We start from the raw sequence: 16,338 nt of genomic DNA on the forward strand, positions 1-16,338 counted from the left end.
CACTTAACATGTAAGCGGAGAGCTCACAGGTCCTCAGATGAGGTTTCACAAGGTTTTTTTAAAGGCTTGATATCTTCAGAAACTTAATGTGATGTACGGGACAACATAGAGCTCGGGAACAAGTCTTCCTAGCAGCAAGTGCCTCCTGGCCCAGGAAAGCAGCCACCTCTTGGGCAAATTCCCTGCCTGCAGGAGAAGAGGCTGCAGAGAGCTTAAACAGGCCGATGTGAGCCAGTAGGTGAGTTTAGGAACCTGAAGGCACAGCCTGTCAGGGATTTTGTTGTAGCTGTAAGGTTGGTCACAACGACAGCCCCTGCCTGGGCTGTTAGCAAGCCATTCTCTCCCCATGTCTTCCTCTCGGGTGCTCCAGGGTGGCTGGGAAACTACACAACCAGACTGCAATCTCTGTGGAAGTCCAAAAAGACTTGGGGTCTAGATGATAGGAAATCAGATGAAATGTGGTCACAAGCCATTTTTTGGGTTTCGTTACAAAATTGTGTCTGGCAGAGCAGCCTTTGGTAGTGTAGCTTGTGAAAAAATTGGCAGCTCTGTCAGCTACAGGTCACTCTGTTTGCTGTTTGGTGTATGTTTTGTGGCTAGCTGGTTTTTCCTTCCTTTTCTCCCCCCTTGACTTTGTGCTTTAAATCAAAGCTCCCAACGACTGTGGTCACAGGGCTTGGGGGAGCAAGTGAAATAAAACGAGCTACGCACCATAACGGACCCCTCCGTCCCTCCCCTGAGGATTGGGCTGAGTGATTGCAATTCATCCATCTCTTCTTGTTCAGGGCTGTCTGGAGAAAAACCGTGCCTCTAAATTCACCAAAATGTGAACGAAACGTCCGGTTAAAGACTCAAGACTTTCATTGCAGAGTGCAAGGGTAAAGTACCGTATATTAAAGGGTTCTGCACATTTGTTTTCTCCAGCAGGAATCGGGGTGTTTGCTTGTTAGAAAAGGTCAGAGCAGTCACTGCAGCAGCATTTCCCTGCGTTCTGCTCCGCTTTACTCATTTTACATAGCAGTAGGTGCACGTTTAGAGATGAAAGGCAACCTTTTCTGGCTACTGGGACTGTGAAGCCACAAGCAATTTCACCTCCTCTTTCTGGATGTTGCTTCATCAATGCCATTTCCTATACACGTGTTTTGAAAAAGAAGTGAAATCCTACCACGCTGACCTTAAACTAACACAGCTTCACAGGGTTTTGCCTAAAAGAAGAATGTGAGCTGTCTGGGGTTGTAATAGCGGATATTGATTGTTTGAATAGGCTTTGTTAGGATTGTGATAATGCTGTGGGTAGTAACATGAGCACGAGGTCTGGGATGGACAGGAGGTCGCTGTGTTCCCCCTACTTACCCGTGGCTGATGCTTATTCCACTTAATGTGCAACACTTGTGTAAGTTGCACGTTAGTTTACACAAGGGTGAGTTATCTCACCGATGTGCAGATGTTAGATCTCACCTATTATTGCTTCCACTAGTGAGGAAGAACATCCTATAGGGATAATAACCTATCTACACTGCGAGCTTCCATTCAGGAGACAAAAAAGACCCTGGGAACACCAGCGTTCAGGAGCTGAAGGCAGCGATGCTGGTAGAGACGTGTGCTACTACAGGGATCAGTGTGAGCAGGGATCCAGCAGTCTGTGCGGGATGCGACCCTTTGTGGAGCTCTTTGGACCCAGTTCCTTCACGTCGGTGCCTGTCGGATGGGAGCTGCATCAGCAGGGCCGGGTGGAATGGGCAGAGCAGCTGCAAACGTCACTTGGGAGGCTCCTAATAAAATTCATTAAAAATTGCAATTTAAAAAGCAGAAAAAAAACACCACAGGTGGTGAGACACTAGGGTTTCATACTCTGGATATTTGAAGAATGGCATTTGGAGCAGAGACCTGCGGTGCGTGCAGTTATCTGCATTGATGTGATGGAGTTTGATCCCCAAATTCCTCGCAGATAGCCGCGGCAGGCAGTGGAAGAGCAGAGTAACTTGAAGGGAAGTCATAGAAATCAAGCACTTTTCTTTGGCCTAGGGGTTTTAATTGTGCTTTTGACTTCCACACGCTTTTCTGTTTTCCCTGTTAGACCCTTCCTTGCCCCAAACTGATTTGCTAAGAGCTCTGATAACTCGCTGTACACAAATGAAGCTCGATGTGTTTAATGTCCCTGTATCTAACCGTGCCTTGCCACCAATAACCAGTACCAAAGTTTTTATCGTCTCTGCATCCAGAGGTGTTTTACATGACCCAGAAATCGAAGAAATTGTCTGTTGGCCCCTAACGACCTGCTGGTGCTCATTGGTTTGGTTTGGGTCTTCCTAAATTGCCACTTGGATATTGGTTTGCTGGCTGGCAGCGGTGCAGGGTAAGGAGGGTTGGGCACGAGCGGGGCTGAGAAGCAGCCTGGGGAAACACAAACCTTTAGGGGTGTAAAAGGTGAACGTTGCTCCTGTCAGATTCAGAAATTCTGGTTACAGCTGGCAGTAATGCCTTCTGTAGGTACATCCTAGGTTGCCAGGCATATTAGGGTGTCCCTTTCCATTTTAGCTCGATTTTTGGGATCTTGGGAAAACCCTGAAAGTGCATTCATTTGTTCTGCAGTAGGCTTCGAGATCCTGAAGACCTGAAGGGTTTCAGAGGTCCTCGGGGTGCCATCGAGCCTCCCTTTGCTGCGTCTGCCCTGTTTCTGCAGAATAACTTAGTCCTCAGCCCTCGGCCCGCGTGGGGCAGGTTTCCAGGGCAAGGTTTTGTACTCCAGAGGCTTTGCTTACAGATGAAAGAACCCCTTGCAGAGAGGTAAGCTCGCTCCAGAGAGCCCTGCGCTTAATAAATGCCTTTTAGTGCTGTTGCTAAAGGTTTTATTTATTGGCTGTGAGGCTGAAGCTACTGATGGCGGTGTAGCCCGGTGAGCGGGGAATGAGGATAATTACCAGGAAACTATTATGTGGCCTTGAGCAAAACTGCTCTCCCTTCTTGGCCGGTTGTGCTGCAGATCTCGCAAGGAGACCTCATTCCTCACCGTGGCTGAAAGGGGGAAGTGGCAGAGGGAGTGTTTTCCTGGCTGGAGGCTGAGCACCAGCGTGTGTCCACAGGGCTCATGTGTGGGACCTGGATGCGTCTCGGAGGCCCTTCTGGACCTTGAGTCTGTTAATTTTATTTATTTTTTAATTATTTTTTCTAGCAAACCATGGTGAATATTAATTGTAGAGACTCCTGTCTGGTAACGTTGCCCTGAATGTGGTTTATTCGGCACGTTGTGCAGCGCCTGCTTATTGCTTCTGTAACACGACAGCAAAACACGTAACCAAAAAAAGCGATGCAGAAACCCCACGGAGCTGAACTCCTTCACAAACATACCTTTTCCACACCCATGTGTGTCTGCAGCCTCTCAGCTTGCCAGTTGTGCGTGCATTGCACCATTTGGCCTGCCTTGCACCTCTGCTCTGGCTCCTTCTGTGCTTTATTCCAGGTGTGTGGATGCCTTCAGACTCCTCTCACAGCTTTCCTGCTGGTGGTGATGTTTCCTCTGGCAGGTTTGGGACCCCGTGTGTTGTCCTGGGGTGCTGAGAGGTAGTGCAAGGAGTACCTGGGAGCCCCACCAACAAGCAGTGAGATGTGGCAAATGTTTTCAAGGCACTGAACGAGACATTGGAATAACTCACTGGTCCTTGGTGTATTCAGTGTCTCAGAAGAGCACAAAGAATTTAATGAAAACAAACAAACAAAAAGCCAAAACCAACAAGCACACGCACACAACCCCCTGCTCGGACTGCAGGATCTGTTTCAGATGAATATCTGAGTTCTTCGACGGGGTAAAGTTCTTGGTTTATTAATCACATTTCATTAAAGCTGCAACTCCAAAACAGAAGTCTGATCTGGTAGATGCTTCTTGTCTTCTATGACTTCATTTGTAGTTGCAGCTGGGAGACTTTTTATGGTGTATTAGCATGCTGACATCTTTTCTTGCTCTTCTTTCATGGCATTTGGGAGGATTACTCCATTTTGTTTACTGTTACGGAGAATTTTGGAGGTGCACTCGGAGTTTGTGGTCTCATGGCTTTCTCCTAGGTCAGCTTTATAAAAGCAAAGCAGCACCCCTCCTCTGTCAAACAACCCCAAAATCTTCAACTGAAATACATTCACGCAAAGTCGTGATTAGGAATTACGGTCTGCTTGACCATAGTCAAGGTCTAGACCTCTATTTTAGCCTCACAACCAATATAAGACTGACTTATGAGTGCTTGATTTTGTCCAGCAGGTTTTCTTCTCCTTCTCCTCCTTTTCCCTTTTTTGTTTTCTTTTTAATTTTAGGTGGTAACTTTTAAAAGTACATCCACTTATTACTAAAAACGGTGGTAGAAAAATAATCCGCTTGCCATTTTAGGAGGAGAAATATATGAGGATGTAGAGATAGGATTCCATAAAAACTTTGACGGCTGTCCAGGACACAAGGAAGGCTTCGTTTCTTTGAAGATGTGGAAAATTACAGTTCAGCTGGAAAACCTCAGTGAAAACCAATTGGAAAGTATTGTTTATCAAAAATGCTGACCAAATGTGAACTTCAGGTCAGGTCGCTGGGTGGTAGCTGCCGAAAGCCACGCGGTGGGGTTAGTTGTAGAATGGGTTGAGTTAGAGGCATCGCCTTAGCCTGATGTTGGTGGGGGCTTTGTTTGTGTCATGGAAATACGGAGGAATGTGCATGTTGGTTTTGATGTGTAAAGTATGTGCTCAACGCGTGCCTGAGAGCCTGGGAAAATCGTCCAGCCTTAACATAAAGCAGAGGTGCGTGATTTGGGCACGTCTTAGAAACCGAAGATACAGAAGGAATTGGGGTGAGCAGGGAAAATAAAAATTGATTCCTGCTCTCCCAGTGTGTACCCTTCCCTCCAGATCTTTAGCTGTCTGAAAACCGGGAGCGCTTTTAAAAAAAATATTGATCGTAAGTGCAATTACATTTTTATGGTTATTCTGTTCTTTAACGATGAGTGCAGACTTGTCCAATTCCCATGTTCAAGTTGGTCTGGAATCTCTTGAGGCTGAACAAAACGTTTACATGTGTTTTCTGTTGGACTTAGGCATGGCATTCCTCAGTCCTGGTATGTCTCCTGTATAATAGTTTAGGAATACCAAGTTCGTGTTCAACCTCTATTTCCGTAATTAAATGCTTTGTTGTGATGGCTTCTCAGCTGCTCGCTTTATTGTAATGAAGAAAGAACCAGAACAGCCTTCCTCCTGCAGAGCAGCAGTCTCTCTGTTATCGTGTGGGATGGATATGAAGCTCTTTTGGTCAGGTATTGGTCTTAAACATCTCACTTCTGATGACTTTGTCAGTGGATCTGTTTTCAGCCAGGTATAATCACCCCAGCAGCATTGAAGAACACGGCAGGTTAGTTGGTAAGAGCTGCCCAAAGACTTGGTGGGCTGCTTTTACAGGTCTACAAAGGAAGGGGGTGAGGGTAGAGGCACTGGAACTAGAGAAATGGTACTGGATGTCCCTGGGAGATGCCTCCAGGTGCACAGAATATCAAGGTAGGATGCAGTAAAAAAATCTGATGTTGAAATCATTTCCAGCAGACCTCATGAGATGAGCTTTCGTGTGGTCAAAATCCACATGGGAACAGAGGGACCTGACTTTTGTCTCTGACAAAAGAAAGGGAATTGCTTGGGGTGTTCCCTTCTGAGTAAGATTTTATTTCATCTTGTGACCATTTATAGTGGTCTGTCCTCCCCAGCTGCTGCATCTTACAAGAAGCAGTTTTTACATGAAGGAAAAACCAATTCTTCAGGTGAGCCATGTCATGAGTGTTATGGAGGGTCCTCGTGGCAAGCGTTAATTGTATTTCACTTGTATAATGCTAGAGTTATTCATGGTTTTGCTGTACAAAGGTGATATGGCTTGAGCCTTCTTTAGGGTTAGAAAGCAGGATTTACAGAACAGTGCTCAAGGAACATCTTTATCAAAGAAGACAGTTGCACCTTCTGCTTCTCTGGCTCTCTGTCAGAAAAGTTGGATGGTAGCTGCTGTTTTCATAAAGCAGCCAAAGGTTTGATAACGTGCAACGGTGAAGGTCAAAGCTGGGTAAATTCACCCTGGCGGCGTGGGAGTGGAGGAAATGAGCTACTGGAACAATCCAGCGAGATCTGTGGTGGACATTGCATCATCCCAGGAAAACCCTTAAAATGACTCATTTTGTATAAAAGCTTTATGTTCCAGTCCAACCACAAGTACTGACCTTGAAGCAGGTATTAATTAGCGGATGACTCCTCGTCTGCCTTGTTCAAGGTGTCAGACTGCCTGACTACGGTGATCTCTTAAAACTTGATGCCTATAGGAGTAATAGATTCATACTTCGTGTTTTTCTTCTTGTGGCAAAGACCAGATGAAAAAAAAAAAAGAAGAGTTTAAAGAAAAAATAAGTTGAGCGCAGCTCAGGGAGCCAAGGACTTTGTTCTGATTTTGACTCTGATAACACTCGCTGGGTGGCCTTGGGCAAGTTATTAATCCTCAGGAACCACAGTTTGCCAATTTGTCCGATCTGGATAACTTCACTCGCCTAATAGGACGTGTTTTTAACATGCCGTTAATGTAAACGTGTAATAATTATCAGCTTCTTATGACTACTCTGTTTATGACGAAGGAGAATATTTGTATTTAGAGCGGATGCCCATTTTCCAGACCTACTTCATTTAACTCCTGGGAGATGTTTTGACTCTTCAAAAGAGGATTTTTCTTGACTTGGGGCCACCACTGTGGTACTCTGTCCCGCCAAGTTCAATGTTCTTCTGGATAGAATAAAATGTGTTTATGGATTTTGATGAAACTTGGAAATTCTTGGATTGTTAATCTTGCCGTTTTACGGGAAAATGAATCAAGTTCTGACTCACGGAGGAGGACTGACCTTGGGGCAGAGGGGAGCGTTGTGCACACCCCAGCTTGGGTTACCAGGAAAGGATTTCTTTGGGCATCTGTGGCATCTGTGTATTCTTGTTGATTTATTACCATTGCCTGGTATCAAGTGGTGCAGGAAAGGATGCGGCATGGTTTTGGTGCCCCTCTCTCTGTTTTTACTCCTTGTTAATACATATAAAAAAAAAATCTAAAAAATCTAAAAGGTCACCAAACCAAACCCTAATGGTGCACAGTGGGTGGTAGTCTTCTCCAGATGTTTCCTCAAGGTAGAGAATCAAGTCAAGGTCCAGTGCTGATAATTTTCTCATCCCATAGGCTTTCAAATTCTGGCATTTCTGCAATACCAGTTGAATGTTTTTGAGTATTTCCTAACGCAGCTCCTAGGAAAAAGCCCTTCCTTGCTCCTCTGTTTGGGTCTGTGTGCCGTGTTCATCTTGGGGCAATCCGTAGATGTGTGCTAAAGGATCTACGTGTTCCCTGCAGAGCCTGGCAGCCCCTTTTGTCCCTTCTAACCTTCAACCACTGAAGCTGTGCTCAGCCCCAGCTGCTTTCCCCATCAGGTTGTGCTGTGCTCTCATCTCTGGGGGCTTTGAGCTCAAGGCTGCCCATTCCTTCAGCTTCTCCTGGTCTTTTGAGTCCCAAGCTGGTATTTCACCTTTCCATTACCTCCGAACCTTTAGATGTTTCCCGATGCATCCCCATGCCCTGTCCATCCAGGTTTATTATCTACAGATGTAATTTTCCATCTTACCCAAGACTTTAAATTCCCTCCAAGTTTGTAGCCTTCAGTTGGCCAACACCTCAACGTGGTGCCACAGGCAGGTTTTGGTGCCCCGTACTTCCACTCCTCGTGGCTTTTTGTTTCCTGTCTGCTTGCTCCGTCTTCTGTGCTTTGTTGTTGTTTCCTCTCTTTTAATGTGTGTTTCCTTCATTTCCTAAGGATTGCAGATACAATCAGTGGAAAATAATTGCCAAGATATTCTTCAGTCTTCTGCTCTCTCCAAATATTAAGGTACTTTGCACTTGATATGCCTGTCCTTTTAATAACTCTTTGATAATAACACTACCTAATTTCAAGTCTACCTCTGGCTTTCTTTGGAATACTTGCTCTGATTTTTGTGGCACTAACCTGCAAATCTGGGTGCCTTGGCTGAGCACTTGGAGCTCACTAACTTCTGCAGTAGTAGAAGAAATCAGTCAAGTCCTGCCTCCCATTGGAAAAAAAAAACAAATTTTCCGGTGTGGTCATCTGCTGTGGTCTGCCAGACCAGTTTCTCACCAGCTTTCTGGACATCAGAACTAAACCCAATATATTAGGAGACGTTATAACGACATTTCCATGCTCATACACCTACCTTGTGCTATCTACTGAATGAAAAAAGGCTGACTGTGCTGCCTGCCGTTTCTCTTCTGGTGGCAGTGCAAGAGGATGAATGTTCTGCATGCCTGTGGTAGGCTTCCCTCATTTAGCAGTGCAGAACTGAGGTCTTACTGAGCAAATTTTCTTGCAGTTCTGCATTTTGGTGAGGTGGGGTTGGGGAAATACACCCCTTCCTTCTCCTTTGGAATATTTTACTCTCTCTGTGCTTAAAAAAAGAAACTGATGATAATTTCAACCGGCCATTGATTTCTTCACATATCTTCTTGCTTCCCATGTCACTTATCTATACGTCCTAACACCAGATTTTTGTTTGTTGGCCTCAGTTTTTCTGTTTATTCCATTTGTCATGTTCCTTTTTTTCCTGCCTTTATAGCTTCCTTAGCTTCCATCTGAGCCAGGTTGCCTTTTAACTAGTGTGGCTGCCTTTTTCAGTTGTGGCGTTGTGGCTTTTTGAGCATCTAGTTAAAATGTTCTTAAACAATTTTCAATTAGTCTTCATATTTTTCTGATTACATTCCTTTTCCCAACTGATTTGGCTCGTAATTGTTTTCAGCTTGGTGAAACTGGCCCTTATAAAAGTGTGTGTATATATGTGTGTATGTATACATGTGTGTGTGTGCTATTGGTAGTGATAATGGGTTTTATTCTTAATTTAATTTTTTCTTTGTTGGCGTATAAACGTGTGTCGTGGTGACTTGCATTTTAGCTATCAAAAATAAGTGGGATAAAAGACATCTGCCTATTAAAAAACTCACGTTGGCTCTGTTTCGAAATGGAGACTAGCAGGCGGGTGCTGGCTTTGGGGTTTGTTGGCATGAAGCAAATGGTGCTTTCCTAGCCACATGGCATAATCTGCAGCCTTTCGATGTCTGAACAACCCCAGAGGTCAGTGCCTGCTTTGCTTGGGAGTGATTTAAGGAAATAAGTGCTGACTTCACACCAGCTTCGGGAGTGGCGCTGTCTGCATCGGAGTGGTGTTCCCAAGGGCCCAGGAGGACAGGAGAAGGCAGCGTTGAGCCCTGCAAACCTGGTGGAAGAGGAGGAGAGGACAGCTTGCGCTCGTACCTCTCACCCCAACCCATCACTGCCTGCGGTGGGAAGCTGAAAATCTCATGTGAATGACACAGAGAAGTGAAGGAAAGCACGAGGTACTGCAGAGGGTCAGCGCGGCATGACTAGAGGCTGGTGGGAGTCAAGGAATGGTCACTTGGAGGCCTTTTTCTGTTCCCTTCATGGCAACGTGAAACCAAACAGGGCATGGATAAAACTTGCAGAGGAGCAAACAGGAGAGGGAGGAGAACCAGGGTGCAACAGCACCATGTGGCAGGAGGGCAGGTGGAGCTCTTGGGCTCCTCTTCCACCAACACAGCCTTGGTGAGAGGTCCTGCACTGGCAACGAGCGTCTTTCCAGAGCCTTGCATGACAGATAACGCCTTGGTTGGATCGAGTCAGCAGCACGGGGACTCGTTCAGAGGCTGTGATGGGAGGGACCATCCCAGATTACCCCTCGGATGACCTTTTGCTTGAGCTGGATGGAAGTGATCAGCACTGCGAATGTAAATGATCAGCAGTTGGGCTCCATCTGCAGCTGGTTAATTACCCGTTCACACAATATGTTGTTAGGGGTCATCTGTTTCCAGTTTCATCATAAACAGAAGTAAATGTTGAGAACATATTTTTCTACATCCAGTTTCACTTGTTGTGGATACTTGAAATAGTTTGCAACCCACATCTTTTGGTTTTTGAGGAGGGCTTTTGGCCAGAGAACCCTGCGACCATTTGAGATTTTTTTTTTTAAAAAGTGCCCCGGAGGTTGCATTGTAGGGACTTTCCTTATGCAAAACATAAAAGTGCTGTTTTTTCAAATTATAACCATATTTTTCATTAAAATCAGTTGGAGTCCCAATAAACAATCGACTCCGAAAATTTTCCAAATGTTTGCTGCAGTGCTGTTTCTATTTTTAATTATTTTTTAAAAACGTGTTTTTCTTAAAATTGCAGCCTGGCTTATAATTTAAAGAAGCGATCTAGTAAATCAGAAAAAATGTGCAAGTATATGGCTTTTTATTGCACTATAATTAAAACCTACTGGAGATTCCAACGTGAGGATACTTCTGTAGGAGCATCCGATGATTCCTTCCATTTGGCTTATCATGGGAACTTTCTTTTTGTTGCCGACTCTCCTCAAAGATCCCTCCAGTGTGTTTATACATTTGTTTTATATAAATTGAGGGCTGTGTACACGTACAGACGCCAGAAGCTCTGCGAAGTAGCTGTGAGGCACAGAAGTGCCTGGTTCATAGACACCAAGGCACGGTTTCCACACTGCAGCAGTCTTTGGTAATTTTTAGTTCATATTCACAGTTTTATTCGGTGTCTGGCTACCTAGTACAAGATTTGTTTGCTGTCCTAAGAGGAAACAACCAAACAAAGCAACAAAACAAACCTAACAAACAAACCAACAGAACAAATAACTCTAGTTTTGGTTCAGAAGTTGTCATACCTACTTTATACAAAGCAAGTAAAGATCTCTGCAAGATATGTAGGAGTATTTTTGTTGTTGAAATCTACTTGTAGCCGGAGATAGAAGAGTGCTAGGGCATATTCTGGCACTGTTTCTGTAAAATCCCAAGTGTCCGAGGGAAATCCTCCTTTCCAGAAAGCACCAGGCCCTGGGAGAACGCCATGGAGGTGGAGGAGGGCTGTTGATAGCCTCCCAGCTGCAAAATAATATGCTGAGAGGAGATGGCAGACTGTAATTTGGAGTTCACCCATCTTTTTTGTGCCACAGGCTTTGCCGCCGATCGATCCTGCATCACCTCATGAAGGCCATGCAGGCCGTTGGCGCTGGGCAGGCCGGCGGCCTAGACCACAGCTTTCCTGCAGGCAGGGTGCCTGGGTCTGAGGGTTTGAGCAGGACTTGCTGCTTGTTGGGGGTCAGTCTGAGACAGAGCCTTTGGATTTGGGCTTTTTTTTTCATATTTGTGAACCTTCTCAAAGCCGCTGGTGGATAGAGGCCTTGCCTCTGTGCGCAGGGCTTTCTTCGGGGGTTCGGATCACGGCGGGCACCCCAGTGGTCGCTGTGCTTTGGTTGGGCTCCACCGAGTCCAAGGTCGTTTTTTTTTGTGGGAATGGTTTGAAAACGACCTAAAAACTCTCTTTTCTTTGGAGATGGTCTGATGATGAATAGTTACTTGTAGTTGGAAGGGAGTCAGCACGTGGCAGTGCAGCAGCTGCCCCGCACCTTTAGCACCGCTCACGTCCCAGCTGAGCCCAGGTTGCCTTGAATAATGTCAGGGCACTACCAGTGGGAGGAAAGGAAAAGGAGTTTTTTCTTGTCAGCCGAAGGAGGTCTGTGCACTTTGGATAAAGGAACTTTTTGTATGGTGGCTCTCCCACCTGTTGCATTGCTATGGCACTGATTTCCTATAGATAGCACTTGGGCAAATAACACGTTTCTTACTCCTCGGAACAGACTCTCCTGAATAACTAGGTTGTATTTGCTGCCTGGTCATCAGCTCAGAAGGGCTAAACTTGGGAGACACTGGCAATAGTTCCTAGTTCCTCTGTGGTTGACCCAATTTTGTCTCCCAGCCTCTGCAGTTTCCACAGGCCTCTTGGGGCTCCAGCTGCTCTGCTCAGCAGGTGCAACACTTGCGGATAAGGATGTGAAATTTCTGCTGGATGTTAACATGTTTTCTTCTTTCTGAAGCACCCGAATGGCAAAGCAGGATCCTGGGTCTGAGTCCTCAGCTGGATGCAACATTTCAGCTTGAGTTTAGGTCTCTTTGCTGGAGAGCGACAGCTTTAATCTACTCAGTAAGAATCTGCAATTATTAACAATATTTATTACCCTGGGAATGGGTGAGGGTCCAGTGCAATCGGTGTTGGATTTCTGGGAAGGACCAAGCAGTCTTTGTGAGCAGAAGTTTTTTGGGTCAGTTTGAGTACACGATGCGTGACTTCCATACCTCGAAGCTTGCTGATGGCCAGGAGGTCTGCAGGAATTTGCTGTGGTCTTCTTGGAGTCTTCCTACCCCCTGGGTTTAAATAAAGGATCCTCATTGCTGAAGTACCACTGGTGCCCATTGCTTTAGCCTGGCTGCCTCTGGCTATAAATGTATCAGGGGAGTTTTGCTGTTGTCCTCTCCGTTAAGAGGACAATTGCTTTTCTTCGCTGATCCTGCTAAGCAGCGTTATCTTCCTCCTGGCTCTGTAAGTCCTGGGCACTGAGACTTCTCAGAAGACCTCCCACAAGGATGGCTGTTGTGTCAGAGCCACTGAAGGGCCTTTCTTGGTGGCTCCATTCAGAAGATGAATGGTCTTCTGAAGTTTCTGCGAGCAAGAGTTGGGTGACTTCTCAGACTCTGCCTTAACTTCTTTCCCCTTTCAGCCTATGTTTCTTTTATTGTTTGTCCTCTAAAGCCTTTATGCTGGACAGTCTTGACAGAATTAGGAGTGAAATCTCTGCCGGAAGCCCTACAGAAGAATAGAGATCCATTTTGCTTAGAGGGCCATGGGAGGAACCTGAGCTGGCTGCTGGGATGAGATTGGTATCTCTCTCACCACATCTTCATTACTTGTTGCTGAGTTCTTAATCACGCTTTGCTGAGGAGACTAAACAATTTCCTAAGAGCATCATGATGCTCTATACCCATTTCACATTTTTGCTGTTTACTTCTGTAGAGGATAAGCATCCATCAAGAGAACGAGAATTTGTCATTGTGTTATGAAAAAGGGCAGTAGCATTGTTAAAGCCCAATGGGAACACTCTGGTACTAAGAGCCTCCAGGGATAAATGCAAATTTATACTGGCTTTTTAGACAGACATAGCCCAGAAGTCCCTTTTAAATCAGGAGATGGAAAGATGTTTTATCTTTGGTAACTCTTTCCAGAAGACCTACAAAGCCAGTCCATGAGCCACAGCTCTGTTACTGGGGCTAGCATCTATAGTCACTTCTTTTCTCTGGCTTGGTGGTGGAGCTGGAGAGTTGAACTTGAAGGATGTGGGTACCGGGATCCTTTAGTTAGTAGGACTGGGCATTTTGAATGGTAGTCACCACCTTTACTGGAGGGAGGAGGGATGAAAAGAGGTTTTTGTGCTGCTGTTGGAGAAGCAGATTGGTCCCAGATATGGTGGCTTTAGGATTGTGGGAAAAGAGGCTTTGTTTATGGCAGAGGCAAACTGTAGGGAGTTGCTTCATGGGTCATCCCATGAAAGCTTGGCTTGGGGCATGGGAACGGTTTTGGTTATGGACCAGATATAATGGCCCCCCACTGCGTGGCAGCTCCTGCTTCAAGATCTGTTCTTAATCCAGACCCACGAACTTGTTTACCAAAGGCAGTCGCAGCTTGGGTTCAACAGAGGATGCTGCCCTGTAGAGGCCGAATATCCAATTGAGCTTCTATCCCTATTTGCCTACAGCTAGGCAAATGTCAGCACCGAAACTTCCCTGTGAAGAGGATCGGGCTGTGTTGACCATATTATCCTTGTAAATTAGTCCTTTTCCAAGTAGTCTCTCCAGAAGAGGATATTCCAGTATGTACTGGGATGTTAACTTACCGTCCTTGTGTTGGGTTTCCCAAAATCCTGGGACAAAGGGATGATGCTCAGCCGTTCCTGCTGAGGGAGGCTGCTGTAGTTTAGGGGGCTGTGGGTGCGTCCCGTGGCCCTCTTTCTTCTGGCATTCACTTAGCTATCGAGCCACTTCTTTACCCAGCTCTGCTCAGGTCTTTCCCCAATTCTTTCAGAACAAAATTCCCTTGTGCTCACAGACGTTGCATCATTTCCTCAGCCCCTCCTGATGAAGACCCGTGTCCTTTCCCTCCTTGGAGAAAGCAGTGCTTATCCTGGAGCTCTGCTTCTCTTCCTGACCTACAGCTACCATACCTGTTTTTTTTTTCCCTCTCCCCTAGACCCAGCCTGCTGATGTGTGATGTGTGGGTTCACTTAGCACCACTTTAACTTTCCATTTGTTCGCAGCATCTCTCTCTCAAAAATAGTGCTTTTTTTTTTTGATTTTTTCTGAGGCCAGGCAGTAGCCCTGGTCAGCAAAACGTGCTTTAAATTGGGCTGCAGCTCTTACCCTGCAGGAGAGTTTATTGATAACTTCCCACAGTAGCACCTCATAAGCACGAGGGCTCTCCTTTTCCTTCTGTTTCAAATTTAGCACGCTGGAAGAGAAGTTTCCTCCCCCAATTAGGAGAGCAGCCAAGTTCCTTTTCGCACGTAGCGTTGCAGCATCTCTCAAGGTTGGTTTTAAAGCCTCGGCTGGCAGGAGGTGGTCATGGCTCCAGGTCGGGAGGGCCCCGAACCTCTGCAGCATGGAAAACGCAGAAACTCAGGTTATTTTAAAGGTCTTGCTTGGTGTGATCAGGACTTTGAGTTCCTTTATAATGATTGGTGTTTCCCGTTGCACAAGAGCTGGCCCCTGTTACTTTTTGGGGTCGTGGTGGGAGTGTTTTGCTGGTGCCCTCATGTGGGGCTGGCCGTGGGGCCAAATTGTCAGGCAGAAGAGCTTTCTTTGAGATGCTTTAGGTAAAGGTTGTTGTTACGGTTCTGAGGAAGCTTTTCTTTTTCAGATGTGAATGTTTCTCCAGGGACTAGACCGGTGGGTGAGTGGGTGCCTGCAGCCCAGCACGGTGTTCTTGGGAAAGGTCCAACCTCAAAACGACGTGGTTAGAGAGGCTTTTATCATCTCATCTGTAAATATAGTACCAGGGAGCGAGGGAGAGTCCCGTTTTCTGAAAAAAAAAAAAAAAAAAAAAGCATCATCCTGTAGGTGAGCAGGCAGGCTCATTTCTTTCTTTCTCCCTTTCATCCCCACCAACTGAAAAAACGTTCACATTTTGCATTCTTCTGTACGTAGGTAACTGCCTGGAAAAGTCCTGACTTCTTGGAAGTCAAGGCTGATATTTTTTTTCCTTTTTTTTTTTTTCCTTTATTTCATTATAATGTTTTACCCTGAATTGTGAAAGACTTGGACTTCCTCATCTGAGGGGTCAGAAACGTCTTGTACTTGTAATCTAAACATGCTCATCCACTCGTCTCTGCCCAGGAGACAAATCCATCTCGGTAATGGTTCAATGCTTTGTGTCAGGCCCTTGCTCTGGTGGGAAGGTGATTGCTGGCTCCCCTTCCTGGTGCTCACCGTTGTGCATCGTAGCCTGCAGACTCCACAATGCTTTTTCCTTCAGTGCAACTTTTGTTTTAGCAGCACAGACTCACGGTTCAGTAAATCATCAAGCTAATGCCAAGAAAAATGTCTGAAAGCAGTGTGGGGCTCTCAGAAGCGGTCATGAGGTCATTAATTCGAGTTACTCCTCGTTCTGGTGGCAGCATCCTGGATCAAGGTAGCGGTCGTGCAGGTCCCTGGCAGGGGTTTGAGGTGGGTGGTGGGGAAGGGAGGACGTGCCTGGCCAGGGCTGGGGAGCTGTGTCAACCATATCATGGTCATAGTCCCCTGGCACCCAAGAGAGCACCTTTTGCTCACTGAACTAGGAGGTAGCACAGAAGATGAGAGGTTCTGGAGACCTCAGAGTCGCCTCTTGCAGCCCCAAGGATGTTACGAGGTAAGAACTGGTGTCTCTACCTGCCCTGCTCCTGTCCCCACCACCCGTGCCTTCTTACGTGTGATGTTCCAGGTCAGCTCGGCCAGAAGATGTGTTGCTGGTGATGGCAGTGCTCGCAAAGAGAAGCACCTTGAATCTGAACTCTGGAAGACCCAGCTTGCTCATTGGCAGCAAGGATCCTGTCCGGATGCTGTAAATATAAATAAGTGCTTGGGTTTTGGGTCCTGGAGCATCAAGAAGTGTTTGAAGCCTACAGAACGGCATGAATTACCTTTCCCTTCCTCTTTCCTCACTCTCCTGAAGATTAAATGAACCATCTCTTTACTTTTCTTTCCTCCCTGGAAGCAAGATGAGAACCCCAGCTTGGTTTATAAGGTGGGCTTGGAAAGTTTCTAGTTCATACGTAAAGTGCTTTCATCTTAAATGAGCGTATGTGGAAGGCTGCTCGGGGTGCATGTTTCAACTCAAGGCAGAAAGCATCAGC

The 16,338-nt window shown here is 46.0% G+C and overlaps 1 protein-coding gene across 4 annotated transcripts in view; it reads left to right on the forward strand.

Moving 5' to 3' along the window:
* The window catches only part of EXOC6B (exocyst complex component 6B), a 273,231-nt gene that overhangs the window by 92,676 nt on the left and 164,217 nt on the right, over positions 1-16,338 (forward strand). For 2 of the 4 annotated variants that reach the window (XM_084286237.1, XM_084286239.1), the window contains exon 7: positions 7,842-7,913. The exons of the other annotated variants lie outside the window; for them this stretch is intronic. In XM_084286237.1, the coding sequence (XP_084142363.1) occupies positions 7,842-7,913 (72 nt within the window). The remainder of the gene's footprint in view (positions 1-7,841; positions 7,914-16,338) is intronic. 4 annotated transcript variants of the gene reach the window in all.

This window comes from Netta rufina, assembly GCF_964035555.1.
Source record: "Netta rufina genome assembly, chromosome: 4".
Classification (NCBI taxonomy): Eukaryota; Metazoa; Chordata; class Aves; order Anseriformes; family Anatidae; genus Netta; species Netta rufina.